Raw genomic sequence first — 20,513 nt, 5'->3', positions numbered from 1 at the left:
GTTCTATACCGTAACTGCTTTAAAAAAAATAGCAGGTACTCTACTGGATTAACTATTTACTTACTTAATTTTTTAAATTAATTAATTTATTTATTTTAAATGGATTTTTGGCTGTGCTGGGTCTTCGTTGCTGCGCACAGGCTTTCTCTAGTTGCAGCGAGCGGGGGCTACTCTTCGTTGCGGTGCGTGGGCTTCTCATTGCGGTGGCTTCTCTTGTTGAGGAGCATGGGCTCTAGGCATGCAGGCTTCAGGAGTTGTGGCGCGTGGGCTCAGTAGTTGTGGCTTGCGGGCTTAGTTACTCCGTGGCATGTGGGATCTTCCCAGATCAGGGATTGAACACGTGTCCCCTGCATTGGCAGGCGGATGCTTAACCACTGAACCACCAGGGAAGTCCCTACTTACTTAATTTTTAAATGTAGACATGTCTGGGATCCTCCACTTTTCTCCTCTAATCTGGGTTATTTTTATTCTAGGCCTACTACAATACTGTGTTCTGGGAATTATTTTTCCCATCATCCTTGGAATTCACACTTTTCTCTTATGTTGTGTTCCCTATTTACTGAGGCCCCTAAATTCCTTCCTTGATTCACTCCCTTATTTTAATGGAGTACATTCTCCAGAGCTTTCTGAAGAAGAGCACATTGGCATAAGGATTCTGAAGTCTTTCTTGTCTTCTACGCTGACATTTGATTGGTAGTACAGTAGCTATAGAATTCTAGATTGGATTTCAGTTTTCCTTGGAATTCTGAAGGCGTTGCTTTCAAAATTTCCAGCTTTCCTCTCCTTTGAATGTGATCTGTTCCCCCTCCCCAACCCTAGAGTTTTAGAATCTTCTCTTTAACGATAATACTCTAAAACTTCACAATGCTTTTTGTTTGATCGTTTCATTCATTTCACTAGGCACTCAATGAACCCTTTCAATCTGGAGACTCATGAACTTCTCTTCTGAGAAATCTTTATTTTTTTTCCCTTGATTATTTCCTCTCTTTTCTGTTCTTTTTGGACCTCCTTTATTTGAATATGGACCAGCTCAAATGATTCTATGTTTTCTCTTCTTATTCAGTTCTTTTTTTCTACTTTGATGATGTCTTCAACTTTATCTCCCAAAGCTTCTATTAATTTATTTTTTTGTACAGCACAGGGAAATATAGTCATTATTTTATAATAACTTTAAATGGAGCATAATATATAAAAATATTGGGGACTTCCCTGGCAGTCCAGTGGTTAAGACTCCAATGCAGGGGGCACAGGTTCGATCCCTGGTTGGGGAACTAAGATCCTACATGCCGCACAGCGCAGCCAAAAAAAAAAACAAGTCTTATAAAAATATTGAATCACTATGTTGTATTCCTAAAAATAATATTGTAAATCAACTATACTTCAATAAAAAATTTAATTTTTAGTTTAACTAATACCTTTTTAATTTCTAAAAACTCTTCCTTGACTGAATATTTATTTTTAGAGCATTTTTTTCTCATTTCATAGATTCAATATCATCTTTTGCTCCTTGGATTATCTCTTTTCTTGTAAATTTTTTTAATGTTTGTTTTATTTTCTCTTTCATGTTAAATGCTTTTCCCAAATCTCTCATGGTCCTTGGGTACTGTCCATATTTAAGCATAAGGCATGAAAAAGATAGTTGGAAGCGAAGCGTGGGCTTGTGATTAGGCTGGGACACAGGTGTTTACCTGGGTGCCCACCTTCCCTACTGCCAATATCTGTAAGTTTTTTTCCTTGGATTAACTGGTTTCCCAAAAGAAGAACCATCCCATTTCTAAGCCTGAAAATCAGTCTTCTGACAGCTGTGTGAGAGGAAGAGGCTAGAGTCTAACCATTAACTCTGCAAACTTTCCCTCAGCTCCCACTCTCAGTTCAGTTGGACCTCCCTTCCCTTTGCTGTTTCTCATATTTCCAAATCCAGTCTCTGAGTCAACCTCTCTAAAGAGTAAACTTTCAATCCTAGAGGCTTGCCTTGTTCCACTCAGGCTGCTATAACAAAGATACCCTAAACTGAACTTTAAACAACAAACATTTATTTCTCACATTTCTTTTTTTTTTAATTAATTAATTTAATTATTTTTGGCTGCGTTGGGTCCTCGTTGACGCACACAGGCTTCTCTAGTTGTGGCGAGTAGGGGCTACTCCTTGTTGCAGTGCGCAGGCTTCTCATTGGAGTGGCTTGTCTTTGTTGAGGAGCACGGGCTCTAGGCATGTGGGCTTCAGTAGTTGTGGCAGGTGGGCTCAGTAGTTGTGGCTCGTGGGCTCTAGAGCTCAGGCTCAGTAGTTGTGGCGCATGGGCTTAGTTGCTCCACGGCATGTGGGATCTATCCCAGACCAGGGCTTGATCCCAAGTCCCTTGCATTGGCAGGAGTATTCTTAACCACTGCGCCACCAGGGAAGTCCCTATTTCTCATATTTCTGGAGGCTGGGAAGTCTAAGATCAAGATGCCAGCAGATCCTTGCAAGTACACACCTCAGGATGGAGGCACTATGGATCCACTGGCAAAGAAAATCTTTAAAGGAGGTTTAGCAGCTGAACTTGTGGACATTTTTGGAGCATATATTTTGTTTAAAAAGATAAACACAAGCCAAGATTTCAGGCAAACAATGAGGAAGAAATTCCCCTTCATCTTGGAAGTTTATTACAAATCCATCGAACACTCTGGAATGTACGGAATCAGAGAGCAAGATCAAGAAAAGTGGGTGAACAGCAAAAATTAGGAATTTGACCATGATCAAGGTTTGCCCTATTTCACAGTATCAGGCAAAATTAAAATACCAAAGTTGACATGTATGCATTTTAGAATATTTAAGGTTAAATGTAAATTCTAACTAAGTCAGAGGTTTTGTTCTTTGGACTAACTGTTAAAAAACTGATGGAAGGTTTGTTTATTATGTTATAAATGAAGTTTTGTTTACTACTCAAAATAAAGTGGTTCTCCTTAAAAAAAAAAAAAGATGCCAGCAGATTTGGTGTCTAGTGAGAGCCTACTTCCTGGTTCATAGATTATGTCTTCTCACACTGTGTCCTCACATGTTGGAAGAGACAAGGGAGCTCCCTTTGGGCACTAACCCCAAACATGAAGGCTCCACCCTCATGACCGAATCACTTCCCCAAGCCCCCACCTCCTCATAATATCATATTGGGGGTTTGGATTTTAACATATGAATTTTGGGGGGACACAAATGTTCAGTTCATAACAAGGCCTTAACTGCTTTCTTATGTAGACTTTCATGTTCATATAGACTTTCTCATATTTTCAGTCCCACTCATACCCATACCTGTTGTGTATATTTTGAGCCTTTCCAGCATACTGCTGTGAAAATTGGCTTGCTCCTTGGAATTACCTTGTTATAGGCAGTTAGATTTGAGAAAATGAAAAACAGCCCTGCTGGCAATCAGACAGTGATATTCCTCCAGAACATAAACTATGTTTCCAAGGGACATGAAGAAGGTCACATAAACAGCATTTCTATACAATGCGATACCACAGCTGCAAAAATGACTAACAATCTTTTCTTCTAAGTGATTGCTGCATTGTTACCAATGACATCCCTGGTCTGGCTTTTTTCTTTCAGTTTCCTGAAAAAAGATTTCTGAGATATCCAATTGCTGAAAGGCCCCCATTTCTCAACTATATCCAATCCAAAGATGGCACCTCTCTTCCCTAATCCCTCTTTAGAATCATGCAGCAAAAACCCTACCCTATAAGAATTCCTTCCCAATTCTCCCTTCCTGAGATGCCTCCAAGATTCCTCTGGGGTGTGTTCTCCCTTGCTGCAGAAAACTAAACAAACATAACTTTAACTCCAGGTGTGTTCCTGATGATCTCTGGTGGGTAAACATTGACAAAATTCAGCTTTCTGTGGTCTGCTAAATTAGTTAAGTCTTGTGTATCTAATTTCCAGGTTCTAAATATTGCTGAGCTCTCTCTCTGAGGCGGCCATAAGTTGGATCCCCCTTTTCCGCTAGCTGTGAGGCAACATTCTAGTGCCCAAAATTGTTTAAATTAGATTTCTATCAGTTACAGCAAGTTCCTGAGAGTGTTAACGGCAGAAAATCCTCAAACGAATAAATCTGAGATAGCATCTCCCACCCTACGCATATAAGCCATGACACTGAATCCTGAGCATATAAGTGTATCTCCAGACCAAGTCCTTCTACAAAGCATTAGATCTGCCTACCAAACTCCATCTGTATTGTCAAATTCAGCAATATCAAAACCTAATTCATCCTCCTTTGCCACCACACTTGCTCCCCCTCCTGCATTCCCTATGCCAGTTAATCTACCATTTAATCAGACACTAGAAATTCATTCTATATTATATTATAATATTTCCTCTTCTTCATCTCCAAACATCCTATTATCACCAGGTTTGACAAATTTACCTCCTGAATACTTCTTGAATTTGTCCAGTTCCTCTGTCCTTAACACTACTGTCCTGTTTCAAAGTCTTTATCATCTGCCACCTAGAATAATACAGCTTCTAACCCTTTTCTCTACCTCCTGGGAAGCAACCCTTATTCCATACTGTTGTTGCTAGAAGTCACCATTAAAATGCAAATCTGATGTTTATGCTACCACTTATCAATGGCTTCCTACTGGCTGCAGGATAAAGTCTAAGCTCCTTATCAAGACAAACAAAATCCTCCCAGATCTGGTCCCTGTCCATTTTTCTAGTCTAAAATCACATTCAACTTCAAATTTAACGCTTTATTAAAAATACCAAACGTGTTGTTTCTCATCTCCTTTGTACATGCATTCCCTCTGGCCAACAAACTTCTCCTTCTTTGTCACATGGCTGATTCCTACTTATCTTCCAAGAATGCCTGCCTACCCTGCACTCCCCAGCTTAGGTAACATTCGTTTAACCCAGAAGACTATCAGGTTCTCATGGGTAAGGGCTTTCTTTTATTCTACTTTGTATTTCCCAGTGAGTAGCATAAACACAGGCACATAATATGCATCCTATAGATAATTGTTATCATTTAAAATAGGATGTTATAACTACATGATATTTTATATAAGCCTCATGGTAACCAGAAAGGAAAAACCTGTAGTAGATACACAGAAGATTATGATAAAGGAGTCAAAGCATACTGCCATAAATATTTATCAAATCACAATGTAAGACAGCAAGAGAGGGCTCAAGGAACAAAGGATCTACAAAAGAGTTGGAAAACAATTAACAAAGTGGAAATAGTAAGTTCTTACCTATCAGTAATTACTTTCAACATAAGTGGATTAAATTCTCCAATCAAAAGACATGGAATGGGAGTTCCCTTGTGGCCTAGTGGTTAGGATTCCAGGCTTTCACTGCTGTGGCCCAGGTTCAATCCCTGGTAGGGGAACTGAGATCCCGTGAGCCACAAGAGTTTCACTTTAGCTTTAAGGACACACATAGGCTAAGAGTGAAGGGATAGAAAAAGATATTCTAAACAAATGGTAACCAAAATAAAGCAGGAACAGACTTTAGATAAAATAGGCTGTAAGCTAAAAATGGTCAAAAGAGACAAAGATGGTTATTATATAAAGATAAAAGGGTCAATTCATCAAGGAGATACAGTGATGTTAAATATTTATGCACCCAACATCAGAGCACCTAAATGTATAAAGTAAATACTAACTGAACTAAAATAGAAATAAACAGCAATACAGTAATAGTTGGGGACTTTAATACCTAACTCTCAGCAGTGGATAATCCTGACAGAGAATCAATAAAGAAACAGCAGGTTTGAACAACACTGTAGAGGAAATATATACTGATACAGAACTTTCCATACAACAGCAGAATACATTCTTCCCAAGCGCACATGGAACATTTTCTAGGATAAGATCATATTAACATAACATAAGCCACAAAACAAGTATCAACAAATTCAAGATAGAAATTATATCAAGTTTCTTTTCCAACCATAATGGTATGAAACTAGAAATCAATAACACAAGGAAATCTGAAAAATTCACAAATACATGGAAATTAAACAACACATTCCTGAACAACCAATGGATTAAAGAAGAAATCAAATGAGAAATTTAAAAAAATCATGAGACAAACAAAATAGAAACACAATGTATCAAAACTTATGGGATGCAACAAAAGCAGTTCTAAGAGGAATGTTTATAGCTATTAATGCCTACATTAAGAACAAAAGAAAGATCTCAAATGAACAACTGAACAGTACACCTCATGGAACTAGAAAAAGAAGAGAACAAACTAAGCCTAAATTTAGCAGAAGGAAATAATAAACATTAGAGCAGAAATAAATGAAATAGAGAATAGGAAAGCAATGGAAAAGATGAACAAAACTAACAGCTGATTCTTTGAAAAGATTAACAAAATGGACAAACCTTTTACTAGACTACATACTAACAATGAACTACCTGAAAAAAATAAAGAAAGAAAACAATCCCATTTACAATAGCATCAAAAATAATAAACTACTTAGGAATAAATTTAACCAATTTGAAAGATCTGTACACTGAAAACGCTAAGGCATTGATTAAAGGAATTGAAGAAGACACAAATAAATGGAAAGATACTCCATGTTCATGGATCAGAAGAATTAATACTGTTAAATGTCTATTCTGCCCAAAGCTATCTATAGATTCGATGCAATCCCTATCAAAATTCCAATGGCATTTTTTTTTACAGAATTAGAAAAAAAAATCCTAAAATTTGTATGGAACCACAAAAGAATAGCCAAAGCAATCTTCAGAGAGAAGAACAAAGCTGGAGGCATTACACTTCCTTATTTCAAAGTATATTACAAAGCTATAGAAATCAATACAGTATGGTACCAGCATAAAAACAGACACATAGTTTCCTAATCTGTAGTATGAGGAAAGCAAAATCACCTATGGACTTGCTCTGAATACTAAATAAATATTTTTTAGTACCTAGTATAAACAAACAAAAAACAGACACACAGACCAAGGGAACATAATTGAGAGCCCAGAAATAAACCAATGCATTTACAGCCAACCTATATTTGACCAGGTAGTGAAGAATACTCACTAGGGAAGAGATAGTCTCTTCATTAAATGGTGTTGGGAAAACTGGATATTTACATTCAAAAGGATGAAACTGGACCCCTATCTTACAACAGTTGGACAAACTACCTCAAAATGGATTGAAACTTAAATGTAAGGCCTGAAGTCATTAAACTCCTAGAAGAAAACAGGGAAAGCTCCTTGATATTGATCTTGGCAATGATTTTTTTAGCTCTGACACCAAAAGCACAATCAAGAAAAGCTTAAATAAACAAGTGGGACTACATCAAACTAAAACGCTTCTGTGCAGCAAAAGAAATGATCAACAAAGTGAAAAGACAATCTATGGAATAGGAGAAAATATGTGCAAACTATCTATCTAAAAAGGGGTTAATATCCAAAATATATAAGGAACTCCTACATCTCATGGCAAGAAACAAATAATCTAATTTTAAATGGGCAAAGGACCTGAATAGGTATTTTTCCAAATAAGATACACAGATGGCTAACAGGTACATGAAAACGTGCTCAACATCACTAGTCACTAGGGAAATGTAAATCAAAACTACAATGAGATATCACCTCATATCTGTTAGAATGGTTATTATCAAAAAGATAAGAGATAACAAGTGCTGGCCAGGATGTGGAGAAAAGTTGGCGGGAATGTAAACTGCTACAACCATTCTGGATAATAGTATGGAGGGTCCTCAAAAAAATTAAAAATAAAACTACCATATGATCCAGCAATTCCACTTCTAGGTATATATCCAAAAGAAGTAAAATCACTATCTTGAAGATATCTGCACCTCTATGTTTACTGCAGGATTATTTGCAATAGTCAAGACATGGAAACAACTTAAATGTCCATCCATGGATAAATGGATAAAGAAATTGTGATAAATATAAATATATATATATTTATATTTGTGATATATATATATGCATATATTTCAGTCATTAAAAAAGAAAGAAATCCTGCAATTTGCAATAACATGGATGAATTTTGAGTGTGTTATGCTAAATGAAATTAAGTCAGAGAAATACAAATACTGTATGATCTCACTTATACGTGGAATTTAAAAAAAAATGAACTCACAGAAACAGAGAATAGATTGATGGTTTCCAGGAGCCAGTGGGGAACTGGTAAGGGAAATGGGTGAAGGTGGTCAAAGGGTACAAACTACCATTTATAAGATGAATAAATCTGGGGATCTAATGTACAGCATGGTGACTATAGTTAACAATATGTGTTAACTAACCTTATTGTGGTAATCATTTTGTGATATATGTGTATGTCAAATCACCACATTGTACACCTTAAGCTTACACAATGTTATATGTCAATTATATCTCAATAAAGCTGAAATAAATAAATAAAAGCTTTTTAAAGTGGATCAAGAGCTTTGGCAGAAAATAAAAATAATTTTGAAATTACACTCTCCATAGAAATTTGGTAAGAAATTTTGCTCACTATAAAAAATGTTAGTAAAAGCTTACAAAGAAATCAAATAGATATCAATTTTGGCTATTTTACTTTTTCTTTCATTTTCAACCTACCTATGCCATTGAATTTGAAGTTTCTTGTAAGCAGCTATTATTGGGTCAAATATTTTTTAATCAACACTGCCAAACTCCATCTTTTAATGATGTATTTAGACCACTTACATTTAAAGTAAGTATTGATAAGTTAGGGCTTAAGTAGGTCATTTTGTTATTTGTTTTCTGTTTGTTTCCTCTGTTTATCATTCCTATGCTTCTCTTTTCTTACCTTCCTGTGGATTTTTGGACACTTAGGATTCCATTTTTATTTATTTGAAGTGTTTTTTAGTACATTGCATTGTATAGTTTCCCTAGTATTTGCTCTACTTATTAGAATACACATATGCAATTTACCATAGCCTACTGGTATGAATGTTTTACCACTTCAAGGGAAATGTAGAAGCCTAACTTTACTTAGGTCCCTTTACCCCCTCCACTTTTTAAGCACAATAATCTCATGCATTTCCTCTATATACAATAAGCACATTATATAATGTTATAATTTTTGCTTCAACAATCAAATATGATTTAAGAAACTCAGGAGGGCTTCCCTGGTGGCACAGTGGTTGGGAATCCACCTGCCAATGCAGGGGACACAGGTTCGAGCCCTGGTCTGGGAGGATCCCATATGCCATGCAGCAACTAAGCCCGTGTGCCACAACTACTAAAGCCTGCGCGCCTAGAGCCCGTGCTCTGCAACAAGGGAAGCCACCGCAATGAGAGACCCGCGCACCGCAACGAAGAGTAGCCCCCGCTGGCCACAACTACAGAAAACCCGTGTGCAGCAACGAAGACCCAAGGAAGCCAAAAATAAATTAAATAAAATAAATAAATTTACATAAAAAAAGAAGCTCAGGAAAAGGCTAAAACATACACACAAAGCTTGTGCATATGTGACTTCATATTTGCACTGGTGTATTTTAAGCATAAATTTCTAGAAGTGGGATTTATCAATTGAATGGTAAATTTACCTGTAATTTTGCTAATATTGTCAAAATCTTCCTCAGGGGTTATACCATTTTGCATTAATGAAATTGCTGGTTTCCCTGCAACTTCTCCAAGAGTTTGTTGCCAAATTTTGGGATTTACGCCAATCAGATAGTTAGAAATGACAGCTCAGGGCTGCGTGGCGTGTGGAAGCTTAGTTCCCTGACCAAAGATCGCATGCACCCCTTGCAGTGGAAGCGTGGAGTCTTAACCACTGGAGCGCCAGGGAAGTCCCAGGGTAGTTTTAATTTGTATTTATATTAATAAGAATTAATTTGAGTATTTTTTCATATGTTTAAGGGCCACTTCTATTTCTTTCTCTGTGAAGTGTTTTGTCTCCATTTTTAAAAAGAAGCTTTCCTCATATTCCCTCACAAATACCTCTGCCTACATCTCATTGGCTAGACCTGTGTCTCAATACCACCTCTATCTTCAAGGGAGGCTGGAAAACACAGTTTTTAAGTTGGACACATTTCAGTCTCAAGTAAGGATTTTGTTCATAAGGAAGAAGGTAAGATATATAGAGATAGAGAACTGGAAGTCTCAGTCTCAATGATTTTGATTTTAACCTTTAATTTTCAGAGGTCCTTGCAGAAATAAAAATGAAACAGCCAAAGAAGCAAGAAGTGTTATAAGCTTGGAAAATGTGACTGAATTATTTAGTTGTACTCAATAATGTTTTGTTTCTCCTCAGAAAATGAGACCTCTGAATCTGTTTAATATTAACAGAGCCAAATAACTTATCAAAAACAGAGTAATTTCTCTCCCCCACCCCAGAAGCCTGGCTATTTTGTTTTGTACTTCTGCCTTCTTTTTGTAAGCTAGCAAAGACTAAGAGAAGCAAAATTCCTTAAAGTGCAAATCTTTAGAGTTCTGTTTGTAATAAAATTTAAAACATTGAAAGTAAAAAAATGTAAACTCATCTTCCACAATCAATGACATAAAAAAAGTGGGAAGGGGGTTTTTCCAGCTTAATTGCAACTAAAGAAACATAACAAGTAGGTTTGACTATAGACCTTGCTTGGATCTTGTTTTTAAACAAACCAACTGAAAAAAGGACATGTGTAAGACAGAGAAATTTGTGTCTTTGATGATATTAAGGAATTAATGTTCTTTTTGTTAGGTGTGAAAATTATGTGTGTTTATGTAAGAAAATATCCATATTTTACAGAGAATTGTGTAAGAGTGAAATGACCTGGGATTTTCTCAAAATGCTTGAAAAAGAGAAAAAAGAAGAAAAGGAAGGAGGGAGGGAAGGCGGGTGAGCAAAAGGAAAAAAACAAAAGGCAAGTATGGTTTGGTAATTATTGAAAATGGGATGATGGGTATATGAGGGTACATTTATTATTCTCTCTATTCTTATATACATTTGGAAAGTTTTATAAAAGTCATGAAAATATCCAAAATGCACGCAGGTTAAAAATGAAAACAATAAATTTAGTGAGATTATTGTCCAAGTAAACTACCCTTTGAATATGCCGAACCTCATCATTTTCATGAGTAAATCAATGATACATAATCCATTTAAAAATTCTTAAAGGGATTTTACACCTGTGAAGGGCAATAAAATCATGACCTACATTCTTTTTGATGTTCCTCCTCAAATCTTTTTTCTTTTCTTAATGGCTTCAAAGTACCTGAAAATCTTGTAGCTTTTTAAGGGTAACTAAGCTAAGCTTGTTATTTTGTTGTTTTGTTTTGATATTTATTTATTTGGCTGCACTGGGCCTTCGTTGCAGCATGCGGGATCTTTGGTTGAAGCATGCGGGATCTTTTAGTTGCGGCATGTGGGATCTAGTTCCCTAACCACGGATCGAACCCATGCCCCCTGCACTGGGAGCTCAGAGTCTTAACCACCGGACAACCAGGGAAGTCCCAAGCTAAGCCTGTTCTGATGTTACCCTTCCCCTTAAGACTCCATATCAATTTTCCTATTTCAAAACAGATTTAATATTTCAAAACATATTTGGGGGGAAAACTGAATATGAGAGGAATGCCTACTAAGTAAATCTTTGCCATTAAACATACTTTGAACACACAAAACGGACTAAACGTTGTACAAATATTTACACTGTGGTAAGGATTTCATGCATCCTTTCATTTTGTGCTTCATTCATACAATAAATATTAGGTGGTCACTCTGTCAGCACTGTGCTAGGTAAGCTTTGGGGATTAGCAGTCAGCAAGACAGACTGATTTCTTACCTTCTCAAAGCAGACGGTCTACTTGGGAGACCCCAAGAGTTCCCATCCACTGCCTCCAGGAGGTGGTGTGTCACTGTGATTAGTGATCATCATAAATAATTATGTCTTTCCGGTTTTTGACTGCCAACAGGAAAAGCAATGCTACTCAGTTTAGACTAGTCAAAGTTCAGAACAGGTAAACTCTAGATTTTCCTGATCATCAAAAGCAGCTCCCATTGTTACCATTTACTACGGGGCACCAGTTGGTGTTAAGACATGAGAACTGCTACATGAAAATACTCCAAGAAAATTACAGTTCTAAGAGATTTACATAGATTTTCAGTGTGGCGTGATAAGACTGCTATACAAGTAACTAAAAACATATTTTTGTATTGTCCCCTCCATAGTGGCTACCACAGTTATCTTGCAACTAGTAAGCTTTAATAAATGCTCATTAAATGAATAAATAATTGAATTTAAAATCCAAAGACACACTAATGGAATATAGATTTTAATAGACTCTGTTCTTTAGCCTCACACCCTGGATGAAGGAATGTATAAATTTAGCCTTTGTCTCAGTCAGTGATGGAAAGTGATTTTTTTTAATCATAGTGGGTTTTTTTTTTAATGTTTCATTTATTTATTTATTTATTTATTTTGGCTGGGCCGAGTGGCACGTGAGATGGTTCCCCCAACCTGGTCCTCCGCAGGTGAAAGCACCGAATCCTAACCACTAGGTCACCAGGGAACTCCCAGAAAGTGATTCTTCGATAACAAACAATCCCCAAGGCTTATCAATTTAACACAACAAAAGTGTTTCTTGCTCATGTCATGTCTGCTTTGTGTCCTGATAGCTCTCCAGACAGTGGAAGGGAGGGCTAGAGAAGCAAGCACCGGAATGAATTGCCTCCACCTAAGAGTGACACATAGCACTTCTACTGACATTTCAATGACCAAAGCAAGTCATGTGGCTCTACCCAACTTTAAACAGGACAGGGAGTAAAATCACCTGTATGGCTGAGAGTAGAGAGCACCAGAAATTTGATACTGTTGAACAGTAGTAATGCCTACCACAGACCTAACCAGTTAATGAGTTTTCTTCCTAGGGATATCAAACATATGTATTTACTTCATAGGGATATCAAAGATATGTATTTACTTCCTAGGGATATCAAATATACCTATTTACTTCCTAGGGATATCAAATATACCTATTTACTTCGTAGGGGTATCAAATATACCTATTTACTTCCTAGGGATATCAAATATACCTATTTACTTCCTAGGGATATCAAATATACCTATTTACTTCCTAGGGATATCAAATATACCTATTTACTTCTTTTCATCATCTATTAACCTCAGTTTCCCTTGACATGGTTTAGCCTTCAGATCCTCATAGGTATGAGTGTCTGAGTTCAAATTTATCAAATGGATACAACACTTGACCTTCCTTCCCAGATGCTATAAATAAAGTCAATACTCTAGAAAATGAAAAGTACCACACAAACACTGTAGAAGGTATAATTAATATTCTAATAAAGAAGTCTAGTCTGATTTTATGTATCCATTCATTGATTCATTCAGTTTAAGAAACAATAAAGACTAATAGTAATTGAAAATTGAGCACTGAGTGAAAAATTTTTATAGCCGAGAACTTGACCTAGTACAGAGTCTAGGTAGACTCCCAGAGATGAGGTTCAGAGAAGAAGAAATGGAGTAATTCTTTTAAAGCCAAAAGACTATCTCTGTCCTATTTTAAGGAAGCAAAGTGAGTGGACTGACTGGCTGACTAGATCTGGGCTTGCTGGTTTTGAAAGCACTGGGCTGGCTGCTTGGAAGACCTCTGCCGTGTAGGTGGCTCAGAATTACGGAGTCCAGTTTTCTCTGTTGGGAATGTGAGGTCCCTGATGCAAGACTATGGCACGCCATTGCCTCATGAGTCAGGACTATGGTGCCCAGTTAGGTCTACACTAGTGTCATCAGGCTAGGTAACCTGGATAGAGTTTATCAATTCATTCAATAAGCTGAATCCCTAGACTCTTTACCTGCCCCATCCTCCTTAGACCAAGCTAGGCACCTGTCATTAGCTCCCATACACTCTTTACTTACCTTATATATGTTTAGTCATTACATTCCAATGCTCTTTCATTGCCTATCTTCTCTACTATTAGGACCAGCATGGCAAGGAACATGTCCATCTTGCTCATACTGTATCCCTAGTACCTAATACAGTGCTGGACATAAGATATGCAATGACTATTTTATTGAGGCTCTATGCCTGTGTTAAGCAGGGAGATGGAACAGACTGGAATATAATAAAACTAGAATTCAAAGTCTGTGGACAGACAATATGATAAACAGGGGTGGAGCCAAATGTTGTGAGAACAGAAGCTTATGCCAACTGAAGGCACCAATTTAAGAAAAATAACAAAATTATAAATGCAAAATTAAGTACCTCATCCTAGAAGATGTTCATGCACTTGCGGGGACTTGAAGCTTAAAGCTTCGTTATCTCCACAGTAAATGCATCTTTGATGATAAGTGGACTGAAGCACCAAATGCTATACAATCTCTGAAGAGTGATCAGAGATCTCTGCTAGGGAAAATCAAAGACTTCACAGAAGAGATAAACTGTGACCTTGATCTTACGGACAGAAGCAAAGGAAAGGAATTGCAAGTGGAAGAAACACACCAAAACACACAGATGAGAAAGAGCTGGAGCCTATCTGTGGAATAGTGAGAAGCACTGTAGTATTTACTCAATGTCAGGTTGGGTGGGGAAAGCCTTAGGCTAGTGGTTCTCAAAGTGTGATCCTGGGAGCAGCATCAGCATCACCTGATGCTTAACAAGCCAATAAAGAAATAACATACTCCAAACCAAAGATAGATTAATTACACTACCGTTCCAGGCTGACGGGAGGTGTGAGAAATAAAGCCCAAATTTAGTTGAGGTGTACCTTTTCTGTAAGTTGGTTCTCAGTAGAGTTGTCTTAGTCAACAGAGAGCTGATGTCCAGCTGCCAGCGCAAATCAAAAGTTCCTCGCTGCCAGGGCACAACGCTAGTGGAATGAAGGCGCCGGCGCTGGCGGGCAAAATGATCTCCTTCCCAGGACCGCTGCGTGGTTTCACCACTGCTGGCAAAGAGAAGCCTTCAAAATGGTTCCATAACACCCCCTAGTGGCTTCCACCGTATCAGATCAAGAAACAGCCCAACTACCCAAGCGGAGGGAACGAAACATACTGTCCTTTACAAATTCCACAAACCTGTGTCAATTCCCTATTCCGTGCCATAACTTACTATATTAGAATTAAAAGGTGCCTCTAAATCTCTTCATACTTTATTCAGGCCATGCCAGCATTCGTAAATATTCGTTTATTTGGGCTTAACACACACATAAAAGTTATGAAATCGTAAAAATCGAGACACACACTAGTGTCTCTTTCAAATATGACTTTTATCTCCTGGGAGATAGTTGAAGGGGTCAGAGTAAAGTCTATGATAACTATCTGGTGGTTGGTTGGTTAGTATGTGGTAAGCAAGAAAAGCACAGTAGATGTATGGATAAAAAGGCACAGATTGCAGTCCTGACTATTAGAGTGACCTTGGGCACATGACACCCCATATGGGCTTCATCATCCATTTAACAATTATTTGAACCGGGTGCTGAGGCTACAAATGAATAAAACCTAGTCTCTAGACCCTCACAAGCTCACTTTACTAGTTTGTAAATTGGGACTAACAACCTTAACTCTTTGTCAAAAAGATAAAACATGTGACCACACCCTGTTCACAAGTTTATTTACGCTTACTTAATTTAATCCTCTCTACCTCTGCTCCTAGAAACTCAAGGTCGGAAAAGGAGTTAAATCATCTAATCCAATCCGCTATAATTTCACACTCATTCCACCAAGATTTTTTGAGTCAGGGAATCCGGCTAAAGACTAACAATGATTCACGACCTTTTAAGAGCTTAACCCTCCTGCCCTGTGGACAGCTGCCCTTTTCGTCCCCAATAGGCTGCGGCCCCTCTTTGGGGTTTGAAACGCCACATGCCTTACCCACCCCGAGCAAGACCATTCTCACACATCCCAGGAGGAGCTTAGTGGGAAAAGGGCGCCTGGCGCGCGTCGCTTCTCCCACTTCTTCCGTGCGGGAGGGAGGGCCGGGGTCGGGCGGGGGAAAGTTCCTTCGGCAGCCTCGCCGGGAGCAATTCTAGAGGGTGGAATCGCCCGCTTGTTTCGGGAGGGGCGGTCCCCCGCCCGGAAGGGACCGCCGCGGCGCGGAGGTGCCTGCCAGGGGGCGGGCGGGCCGCCGGGCCACCCCCGGCACTCGAGGCCGGTGGTCCCGCCCAGGCCGGGTGTGCTGCGAGGCCAAGCCACCCGTTCCCCAGCCCCCACTCTCACCTAGTCACCTCCCCGCCCTCACAGCGGGCCCCTGAGGCGTGCGGCGCAGGCGCGGAGCGAGGCGGTGAGTGTGGCCGCCAAGCCTGGGTTGGGGGCCTGGCAGGCAGGGCACAGGGCGCGCGGGGAGGGAGTGGGGCTGGCCCGGCGGAGCGCACGGGAGCGTGAGGGCTAGAGCGGCGCCGCCCGCCGCCGTGCGCCTGAGGGCAGGGCTGCGCGGCTCTTCCGATCGTGCTCGGGCGCCTTGTCCGCCGCCTCGGAGCTGCGCCTGGGCTGGCCGGGCGGGGCCCGAGGACTGGTGAGTGTGAGGGCGGAGCGGGTCGGGCGCTGCACTGCTGCATGGGCCGCGGGCGTGCGGCCGCAGCTTCCTGCGGGAGAGGGCAGGGAAGCCCGGATGGCGTCTTTTAAACTGAAACCCTGCCTTCGTTTTCAGGCGGGATGGCGCTCCCCTCCCCCATCCCGAAGGCAGTTCCACCCCCTGTGGAGGATGACTCCACCCTGGCTCGCCTCGGCCCCCCGCTGTTTTTTCCCGAAAGGTGCCTCTGGAGTCGGGACTTGGGAGTTTCCCCTAGTCGTCGGGGCCGGTGCGTGGCGCTGGGGTGGAGACGGCTGGGTCTCGGTGGCTCCTGAGGGGCCCCTCCGGGCGTCTGGGCCCGAGACGCCCGTCGGTGCCACGCTGGCCCTCAGACCCTGCCGGGTGGCATCTTGACCCTCCGGCGGCGCGTCCCTTGACCACTCTTGTAGCCTCAATCTTCAGGCCTCGGTCCCGGCTATAAGTCTCCAGCCAGTATAGTGTAAGCTACTTGTTAGGGTGCTTTTAACTCCTTTTGGTCTTGTTTTTCAGTAGAACCAAGGGACACGAGTGATTTGAGGCAGTTTATCTCTTAGCAAAGAGATAAAGCAAAGACTGACACTAAATTGGACATACAGTGTCGGTTCTAGTTCAAGTTTTCCTGTGGCATTTTTGTGTTTCATTTCTTTTAAAATCTGGAAAATATATACTTGTTTCAAAATGAAGGTGAAAAAGAACGTGCTTTTAAAACTCTTTAGAAGAAAACTGTAGCTTTTTATTGTAAATGCTTGTCTTATGTTTATACCAATTAGAAAGAGAATATTTACATTGCATGAAAGGCCTTAGAAAGGTTGAACTCTTTGATGTAAGTGCTGACTGCCTATTATCTGTAGTATGTTTTGTACTTAGACATTTTTATTGTTGAAAAAAAATGACAGGTGGAAAGATGCTGATGAGTGTCTTGTAAGTTGCTTTTTAAAAAAAAATGTTTTGGATGGCATGATTTTCTTTCTGTAAACGTAAAATATTTGTGAATACCTTAGAATGAGAAAAATGTCTAGATGTGTATGCACCAAAATGTTAACATTGGTTTTTCTGGATGAATAGATTCTTAGTGATTCAATTCATTTTAATTTTTTTCTAATTTTACTGCAGTGACATATATTACATCTGTAGTTTGTTTTTAAGTGAGGAAGGGGAGTTGAGTTAAAAGGTGCATGTGCATGTTCAGAATCTTCCCAGTGAAAGGAGGACTAGTGAGCAAATGTGTATGTGACATACCTAAGTAAAAAAGCCAAACTTCTTCATCAGGGCAGTTATACATACAAAAGGCACTTAAAAACATTTGCTGAAATGAAGGATGGTTAGCATTTTTGGTCTTGAGTGGGCATTTTACCATCTTGGCTTAAAGGAGGTCTGGTGAGCATTTGGATATTGTTTAGCCCTAAGTAGGAGTCAAACAATTCCTGATCAAGGTGATCCTATTCCTTCCACCTGACATCTGAATCCAGGCCAGCTTAACATTAATTCTAATGCCGTGGTTGGTTTCCTTTTCTTGTTTTTTTGAAAGAATTTGAAGTGTTTAACATGCTCGGCTGACAGTTTTCAGTGTTCTATCTGATACTTGTAGAACATTTAGAACATGAAGTATAAAGGTTTTAGCTGTGTAAATTCTGGAAGTGTACAAAAGGCATTAGGAATAAGTCTTGAGATTTTATAGTTTATTACATAAATATGAAAACAGCTTTTCTTTTTTTTATTTTTTAATGCACTTGATGGGGGTGGGCTCAAGGAATGCTATTTGTGTTGTTAGGTGAGGCATTATATATATTGATACCATTTCTGTAAATCATGGTTGTCAATTTCTTTGGGTGATTCCCTTCCCCCTCCTCCCAATTGGTGGCTGAGTAAGAACTGGAAGCAAGACGTAACTTTCTCGTATCACTGATTAGAAATGAAGATTTACTCACACAGTTAGTTGCTCAAAACCCAGAAGTCAGAAGACATGCTTTTTCATCTCTGGTTCTGCTACTTTGTTGACTTGACTTACCCTGAGTTTGTTTCCTCATCAGTAATATTGGAGTGGATTTGATAGTAGCCCTTCTATGTACTTCACAGGATTGTTGTGAAGATCAAATAAAATAAGGAAAATTTGCAATAAACTCAGCAGCACTATAAGTGTAGTATAACAGCACATGTAGTGCTGATATACCCAGAACTTAGTGAAACAGCAAAAATAGTATGTTCACCTCAAGTTCCTTACCACTAGAAATGAGATGGTCTTAGTAATGATGCCAAGTTCTACCTGCTATATAGTATATCACCGTGGTGATAAGAAAAGCAGTTTATAAGCTGGTAGAGAAGACGTCACGATGCATTTTTTTCCCTGACATTCCTTACTTTCCCAATGCTACAGTGGAAAGAGCACTAATCTGAAATGGAGTAGGCAGTTCTGATTCTGACACTAATCTATTACTTGAATTGGGGTGATCACTTTGTCTCCCTATTTGTTTCCACAACTAAAATAAAGGGATTGAAAGCATGGTCTTCAAAATCAGTTAGATCTTTGTTCAAATCCCAGCCCTGTCACTTATTAAGTATTCCCCTGACTTAAATCTATGCCTCAGTTTCCTCATCAGTAACAAAGGGTAAAGAATAGCGATTTTGAGAGTGTTGTGGATTTTGCAAATTATAGGGTTAAATAAAATAATGTACACAACAGCATGGTACATAATTGGTGCTCAAATGATCATTATACTTTATTAAATAATCTATAAGGATTTAAACAGTTTAAAGTCTAATTTGGAGTTGGCTTGCATTATATTGGCTTTCACTGTGGCTAAATAAATTAATGAGATTTATATTCCTATTTTGGTGTTAAGATACAACTATAGCTTTAGAAGATAAATTCATTTCAACGAAACGTGACAGATTTACATATAGTCACATATTTATAGATTTATACAAGTTTTAGTACTTAATACAGTATGTTCAAAAGAATATTGTACTTGAGTTAATTCTGTATAGCTTTCTAGTTGACTAAGATCTGGTACCATTATATTCTTTTTTTAAAAAACTAATTTTATTTATTTATTTATTGGGGCTGCGTTTGGTCTTTGTTGTTGCACACAGGCTTTTTCTAGTTGCAATGAGTGGGGGCTACTCTTCGTTGCAGTGTGCAGGCTTCTCACTGCAGTGGCTTCTCGTTGCGGAGCATGGGCTCTAGGCGCACAGGCTTCAGTAGTTGTGGCACGCGGGCTCAGTAGTTATGGCTCGAGGGCTCAGCGCAGGCTCAGTAGTTGTGGCACATGGGCTTAGTCGCTCCACAGCATGTGGTATCTTCCCGGACCAGGGCTCAAACCCATGTCCCCTGCATTGGCAGGCAGAATCTTAACCACTGTGCCACGAGGGAAGCCCACCATTATATTCTTGTGTCTCAGAAATGAACTACATTTTTGCTCATAAGACTTTTGTCATGTTTTTTTCTACAGGCATTTTTTTTTTACCATCTGTGAAAACTTCCTGTAATTCATTTTTCCTCACTCCAGTATTAAGAATTATACCAAGTAAGTGGGATGTAGTAAAACTAATTAGTCAATTCTATAACAGTCTGTCGGAATTTAATCATTCAGTGGCTGCCATACTCTTTTGTTCTCGACGGAATGTTGAATGTGACCTCATAAGTCAGAAAAGGATTTTTTTCTTGAAAGTTATATTCTGAGCTTCTATACAATGAGTTTTGTTTTTTTTTGGGTTTTTGTTTTTTCTGAAGCCAGGGCATCAATACAGATTTGTGACAGTATTTTTTTGAGGGAATCTATCTACCTGTGGCTTCAAAACTGCATCAAAATATTCCCAACTCTAAGAAATGTACCTGTAAAACCCTTAATTTGGTGCCATATGCACAATTTGTCTTCTATAAAAAATTAAGCATAAGGCTTATGTTATTATCCAGTTTTCACGATTACATCCACATTTGAAAAGGAGTTCTCGATCTCAGTAAGAAAGAAAACAGAACTTGGTGTCCTGCCTTTAAACTTGATCAGAAAAATAAATCCAAAATGTAAGCAGAAGGATTGTTTAACATTTCTCTTATGAAGTGGATTTTCATGT

At 39.1% G+C, this 20,513-nt stretch overlaps 2 protein-coding genes and 1 pseudogene across 6 annotated transcripts in view; 2 read left to right on the top strand and 1 right to left on the bottom strand.

Annotated features, from left to right (window-relative positions):
- The first annotated feature begins 2,006 nt into the window (after positions 1–2,006).
- Positions 2,007–2,910, top strand: LOC149749390 (protein CEBPZOS pseudogene; annotated as a pseudogene).
- Positions 2,137–16,919, bottom strand: LOC149749389 (uncharacterized). 2 transcript variants are annotated; one of them, XM_089910823.1, is made up of 3 exons: positions 16,112–16,919; positions 14,665–14,838; positions 2,137–11,845 (listed from the first exon to the last, which is right to left on the bottom strand). In XM_089910823.1, exons 1-3 carry the CDS (start codon positions 16,447–16,449, stop codon positions 11,815–11,817), a joined length of 543 nt encoding a protein of 180 aa, XP_089766949.1. In that variant the 5' UTR covers positions 16,450–16,919; the 3' UTR covers positions 2,137–11,814. The 2 variants fall into 2 exon arrangements, with proteins under 2 accessions (XP_089766949.1, XP_089766948.1); XM_089910822.1 differs by having other exon boundaries at positions 2,137–14,838.
- Positions 16,051–20,513, top strand: part of ZNF639 (zinc finger protein 639) — a 22,806-nt gene continuing 18,343 nt past the window's right edge. The window contains exons 1-2 of one of the 4 annotated variants that reach the window (XM_089910820.1): positions 16,437–16,644; positions 19,892–19,966. The gene's annotated coding sequence lies outside the window, so the exon portion shown is untranslated. The other 3 variants (XM_022571789.3, XM_022571796.3, XM_089910819.1) reach the window with 3 other exon arrangements.

Source organism: Delphinapterus leucas, chromosome 4 (genome assembly GCF_059928025.1).
Source record: "Delphinapterus leucas isolate spDelLeu-1000000601 "Yukka" chromosome 4, BTC_Dleu_Yukka2, whole genome shotgun sequence".
Taxonomy (NCBI): domain Eukaryota; kingdom Metazoa; phylum Chordata; class Mammalia; order Artiodactyla; family Monodontidae; genus Delphinapterus; species Delphinapterus leucas.
This window is presented reverse-complemented; position numbering and strand designations above follow the sequence as displayed.

What these genes read in the sequence shown, in the direction of transcription:
- LOC149749389 (XM_089910822.1), bottom strand. Translation starts at nt 16,449, where the DNA reads ATGCAGCAGTGCAGCGCCCGACCCGCTCCGCCCTCACACTCACCAGTC. An exon ending in GAGGGCGGGGAGGTGACTAG is followed by an intron (nt 14,839 to 16,111) that starts GTGAGAGTGGGG and finishes CTTTGCCAGCAG; the next exon opens with TGGTGAAACCACGCAGCGGT.